The sequence below is a fragment of the Oncorhynchus clarkii genome, chromosome 26 (assembly GCF_045791955.1).
Source record: "Oncorhynchus clarkii lewisi isolate Uvic-CL-2024 chromosome 26, UVic_Ocla_1.0, whole genome shotgun sequence".
In the NCBI taxonomy this organism is placed as follows: Eukaryota; Metazoa; Chordata; class Actinopteri; order Salmoniformes; family Salmonidae; genus Oncorhynchus; species Oncorhynchus clarkii.
The window spans coordinates 20,460,239-20,466,720 of NC_092172.1; the positions used below are offsets into that span (position 1 = coordinate 20,460,239).

The following is a 6,482-nucleotide window of genomic DNA, read 5'->3' on the forward strand; positions in this document are numbered from 1 at the left end:
ATGTCTGTGTGGGCAAACGTGTGATTAATGTGTAGCTCCTCTCTCCATCGCTGTGCCATTACCAGTCCCTCTCTCCCAGACTGCCTCCATGCATGACCGCCCAAGCTGACTCTAACTGAGAGAGAGGTACACACAGACACATACACGCGCGCATACGCACGCATAATCACACTAACACACATGCACGTACGCACGCAAGTATACACACGCACATAAACACGCACACACAAAGCTCCACACAGCCCCAGGTTAAGTTCTCTCTGTCCCAGCACCGTATCCTTCCACCTCTAATCCCATCAAGAAACATAACGATATACTTCACACAGCCCCAGGTTAAGGTCTCTCTGTCCCAGCACCGTATCCTTCCACCTCTAATCCCATCAAGAAACATAACGATATACTTCACACAGCCCCAGGTTAAGTTCTCTCTGTCCCAGCACCGTATCCTTCCACCTCTAATCCCATCAAGAAACATAACGATATACTTCACACAGCCCCAGGTTAAGGTCTCTCTGTCCCAGCACCGTATCCTTCCACCTCTAATCCCATCAAGAAACATAACGATATACTTCACACAGCCCCAGGTTAAGTTCTCTCTGTCCCAGCACCGTATCCTTCCACCTCTAATCCCATCAAGAAACATAACGATATACTTCACACAGCCCCAGGTTAAGGTCTCTCTGTCCCAGCACCGTATCCTTCCACCTCTAATCCCATCAAGAAACATGACGATATCCTTGTTCACCTGCAGCTTTTACCCAAGGAGACTTGTCTTAACACAAACGTTCAGGGAAAGTGACCATGCGAGAATTGAACCCACATCTTTGATCTTGCCAGCTACACTCCAACCAACTGTGCCATTCAAGCCCCAAATCTCATGTTCCCTTCCTGGCCCTATCCAAAGCTCCAAACTCTGTCTCTCCTCCACAGCCCCGAACACACCCCCAGACACAGCCCTAACAGCTAGCGACAAGCTGTTGTTCATCTCCTCCCCTTCCCTCCTTCCTTCCTCTCTCCTCCACAGCCCGAACACACCCCCAAACACAGCCCTACCAGCTAGCGACAAGCTGTTGTTCATCTCCTCCCCTTCCCTCCTTCCTTCCTCTCTCCTCCACAGCCCGAACACACCCCCAAACACAGCCCTACCAGCTAGCGACAAGCTGTTGTTCACCTCCCTCCCTCCCTCCCTCCCTCCCTCCCTCCCTCCCTCCCTCCCTCCCTCCCTCCCTCCCTCCCTCCCTGCATTAGAACAACATCAGCACTTAATTAAACAGTCCATTTCACACCTGGTGTGCATAGCAGCGCCGAGCCAACCCTTCCTCCATATGCCATACCATCCCCCAGCCACACACACACAAACCCTGCCTCACTCACTCACACACACACACACACACACACACACACACAAACCCTGCCTCACTCACTCACTCACACACACACACACACACACACACACACACACACACACACACACACACACACACACACACACACACACACACACACACACACACACACACACACACACACACACACTCACTCACACACACACACACACACACACACACACACACACACACACACACACACACACACACACACACACACACACACACACACACACACACACACACACACCCTCGGCCACGGACCGGCAACACAGTTCAAAGCACCTAATCTGCATCAGGGAGTGTGTGTTTCAAGGGTGTACATGTGTGTGCACTCTTAGAAAAAAAGTGCAATCTATAACCTAAAAGAAAGGGTTAGTCGGCTGTCCCCATTGGAGAACCCTTTGAAGAACCCCTTTTGGTTCCAGGTAAAACCCTATTGGGTTCCAAGTAAATGGTTCTATGGTTCTACATGGAAACCAAAAGGGTTCTACCTGGAAGCAAAAAAGGGTTCTCCTATGGGGACAGCCAAAGAACCATTTTGGAATATTTTTTTCTAAGAGTGTGGTGTGTGTTATTTTTCCAGAGAGGGGGAGTAAGACAGAGAGATAGAGAGCGAGCAGTAGGATGGTTTCTGGAGGAGAATGTCTAACTGGGTGAACTGTGTATGAGCTATTGTTAGTATGTTTACCTAGAAGAAGAGACATAGATATATGGAGGAATAAAGTACTGTATGGAGAGAGAGAGAGAGAGCTTGTTTGTGAGTGAATGTTTCAGGGACAAACAGAGCCTGGAGAGTTCTACCTCTGACGCACACACACACACACACACACACACGCACACGCACACGCACAAGGCGTGGATAGATAGTGTGTGTGCGCTCCAGGCTCCAGATGGAGGGGTCAGAGACACACTGCCCTGCTGTCCCAGCATGCTCTGGGCTCCCAGAAACAAGGGTAGCCCCCGGCCAAACACACATGGTAACACATTCAATCTCTCAGTATCGCTCTACCCACTCCTTCCATCACTCCATAAACCCTCTCTTCTTTACCTTTTCTTCCTCCCTCTATCCTCCTCCCATCCCTCCCTCCCCATCTCTTTTCCTCAGGTGGTCTAGATAGGTACTGTAGGTAGGTAGTGTAATGCTACAGTGAGTTCAGTGCAAGTTAAGTCTAGATCTGCCTAATTAATCAGATACTAGCATGCCTGCCTCTCTGACACGAGGTGTGTGTCCTTTACTCTGCTGAATTACTCATTATCCATCACCTCCCCTCTTCAGCATGAGACTCAGTACACAGAGCTACTCATCAGACGGGCGAGTGTGTGTGTCTGTATGACCGTGTGTGTATGTATGTGTGTTACTGTGTATGTGTGTGTGTGTGTATACAGATGAAAACACAGAGGACGAGTCAGGGTTTATAAATCAGGGTGATATGATACTAGCACAACAAAACAAACAACATCCTTTAGGCTTAGGAGACTGATTCATGCTCCATATGCACAACAGTAACACAGGACAGAGGGCCAGAGGAAACACAGGAACACACTGTGCAGTAGGACACACAGGAACACACACTGTGCAGTAGGACACACAGGAACACACACTGTGCAGTAGGACACACAGGAACACACACTGTGCAGTAGGACACACGGGAACACACACTGTGCAGTAGGAGTCACAGGAACACACACTGTGCAGTAGGACACACAGGAACACACACTGTGCAGAAGGACACATAGGAACACACTGTGCAGTAGGACACACAGGAACACACTGTGCAGTAGGACACACAGGAACACACACTGTGCAGTAGGACACACAGGAACACACACTGTGCAGTAGGACACACGGGAACACACACTGTGCAGTAGGAGTCACAGGAACACACACTGTGCAGTAGGACACACAGGAACACACACTGTGCAGTAGGACACACAGGAACACACTGTGCAGTAGGACACACAGGAACACACTGTGCAGTAGGACACACAGGAACACACTGTGCAGTAGGGCCCACAGGAACACACTGTGCTGTAGGACCTACAGGAACACAATGTGCAGTAGGACACACAGGAACACACTGTGCTGTAGGACCCACAGGAACACACTGTGCAGTAGGACCCACAGGAACACACTGTGCAGTAAGAGACACAGGAACTCACACTGTACAGTAGGAGACACAGGAACACACACTGTGCAGTAGGACACAGGAACACACTGTGCAGTAGGACACACATAAACATACTGTGCAGTAGGACCCACAGGAACACACTGTGCAGTAGGACCCACAGGAACACACTGTGCAGTAAGAGACACAGGAACTCACACTGTGCAGTAAGAGACACAGGAACTCACACTGTACAGTAGGAGACACAGGAACACACACTGTGCAGTAGGACACAGAAAGACACTGTGTAGTAGGAGACACAGGAATACACTGTGCACTAGGACACATAGGAACACACTGTGCACTAGGACACAGGAACACACAGTGCAGTAGGACACACAGGAACACACTGTGCAGTAGGACACAGAAAGACACTGTGTAGTAGGAGACACAGGAATACACTGTGCACTAGAACACATAGGAACACACTGTGCACTAGGACACAGGAACACACTGTGCACTAGGACACAGGAACACACAGTGCAGTAGGACACACACACTGCTAGGATGCTACAACATGACAGGGAAGCACCATGGAGGTTTTATGTGTGAGTGAGTGTGAGTGTGTGTGTGTGTCTGTGTTTGTGTGTATGAGGGCTTGTCTATAAATATCTTTGGAGACAGCAAAGTGGCTGGAGATCCGGAGGAGGCCCACGCTCCAGCCTGCCCACCCCAGCGACGGCACTCCTAACGTGGGCAGGATCGGCCCCATGATTGGCGTGTTCCTCTGGAGCTGTGGAGCATGACTCACACACACTGTGTCTCTACCTACGCCAGGCAGACTGCACACAGACAGGCCCAAAATAACAGAGGGACTTTTCTGCTCTGTTTTAAAAAAATGCCTAGGTTTAATCATAGTCTCTGTGTGTGTTTCTGTACCTCCCTCAGACTATCTGACGACTGTCCTAGCTAGGTTGAAATAGCAACAGACACACAACACACACACCTGGTTGATAGAGAGATATAGAGAGAGATGAGACAGTGAGACAAACAGTATGTGTGCAAGAAAGGGAGAGAGAGAGAGAGGTAAAATAGATTATGTGTGGGAGAGTGACAGTGAGGGAGAAATGGAGTGAGATAGATGAGTGAGTGTGTGAGAGGGAGAGAAAATATAGAGAAATAGAAATGGAGTGAAAGGGAGAGACGGAGTGGGGAAGAGAGAAGGGGAAGGTGAGAAACAATGGAGGAAGAGAATGAGATTGAGAGGATGAGTGTTTTGAGAGAGGGAGAGATTGGGGTTGTGAGCTCTGTCTCTGTTTCTTTCTCAGAGTAATAAATCATTGGTGTTGGGCCCCCGGTGTGATCTGCAGGGGAGCCAGGCAGCCAGAGAGGGCAAAGGAGGAGGGGATCTCTCTCAAACACACAGCCTGATTAAGAGAGCCTGACCCGGGGGGGATGGCTGGGGCTGATGGGGCTCACTGGAGCTGGGGCAGACATCCAGATACACACACATAAACAGACACACACACACGCACTCACACACACCCAAACAGGACCCCTGCCAGCACTACTCAGGGGACTCTCAGCAGTCTGGCTCCGTCCCCCTGGAGGGGCCCAGCAGCGTATGTGTGTGTGTCTTAGGGGGTCAGTGAAGCAGTGGGCCAGCCAGAGTCTCTGTTCTGGGGAAGGTTACACCTTATAGACACACCCACAATGGTTGACCAGAGCCACTGTTTCTCACACCATCTACCAGAAAGGCCTCAGTGAGCTGCTGCCCAAAGCCAGCCAGCCAAACAGCCCCGAGAGTAGCGTGTGTGTGTGTGTGTGTGTGTGTGTGTGTGTGTGTGTGTGTGTTTACACGGGAGAATAGCAGCCTTGTCCATCTGTGACCTAAGTCTGACCCTGTCCAGACAACAACCAACAACTGAACAAACAACATCCAACTGTCTGTAGCACACAGCAATATCTAATATCCAAACCAGCTACAAATATCAACAACTCACAATCAAACCATGAGCTGTATGTCTGACTGATAGGAACCTGTAGGAGGTTGAAAGGGTAGTGAGAAAAAGAGAAGTATTCTATTGATTCAGTGTTGATTGAGAAATGGCTGTAAGAAACCTGCTATGTTCTACTGTGTAGTGAGTCTGAGAGGAGAGGGTCAGTGTGTTACAGATGCATCATATGATCCCTCCACAACCAATTCTAAAAGCAGTCCTTGTCAACTGCTCACCCCACCACACAATGACTACTTCACAGTCAGGTTAGACCAGTGGGATAGCAGGGCCCAATAAACTCAACAACACAGTGGTGTGTGTGTGTGTGTGTGTGTGTGTGTGTGTGTGTGTGTGTGTTTGCACACACACACACACACACACACAGCGCTGGCACCTAAATGGGTCAGCTAGTATGGCTGTTCTGTGTCCTGCTCTCTTAGGGGAGGCTGCATAATTCAATCTAGTGTGAATACCACTCCACTGCTATTAGCAGCTAAACACGACACACAGGGACGGCCCCAGCAGAGGAACCTTTGAGACATCTGAGGGGTTAGAGGTTAGGGTCCAGGAGGACAGACGGTTTTTGAATGAGCTTAGCGCCTCATGGAGGAAGGAAGGAGTGACGGTTAGGTCATAGGGGTAAGAGGGATTTCTGACAACAGCTGGTTGTAAAATGGCTTTAAATGACCCAACATTTCTACACCTTATATAGGCTTGATAACAATACACCTGGCATTAAGAACCTCTAGAATCATAACTCTGTCTGTCCACATGTGTGTTGTCCTTACCTCGAGGATCCTCCGCCTGTTTGGCCAGTTTACGGAGGGCGGCGGCGAATCCAGAGTGTGCAGACTGGGCCGCTGGGCTCCCATTGGCTACGATAGATCCGTTAAGGGGCGACGGGGTGAGGGGGCTGACCGTCGCCGTGGTGCGAGTTGCCGTGGATATCATTCCTAAGGAAGGTGACTTTGGCTCATGGCTCATGCCTG

The 6,482-nt window shown here is 49.9% G+C and overlaps 1 protein-coding gene across 4 annotated transcripts in view; it reads right to left on the bottom strand.

Annotated features, from left to right (window-relative positions):
- The window catches only part of LOC139384731 (genetic suppressor element 1-like), a 307,652-nt gene that overhangs the window by 69,210 nt on the left and 231,960 nt on the right, over positions 1 to 6,482 (bottom strand). For all 4 annotated transcript variants that reach the window (XM_071129594.1, XM_071129591.1, XM_071129593.1 and 1 more), the window contains exon 2: positions 6,282 to 6,479. In XM_071129594.1, coding sequence (XP_070985695.1) covers positions 6,282 to 6,477 — 196 coding nt within the window. In that variant the 5' untranslated portion in view covers positions 6,478 to 6,479. The remainder of the gene's footprint in view (positions 1 to 6,281; positions 6,480 to 6,482) is intronic.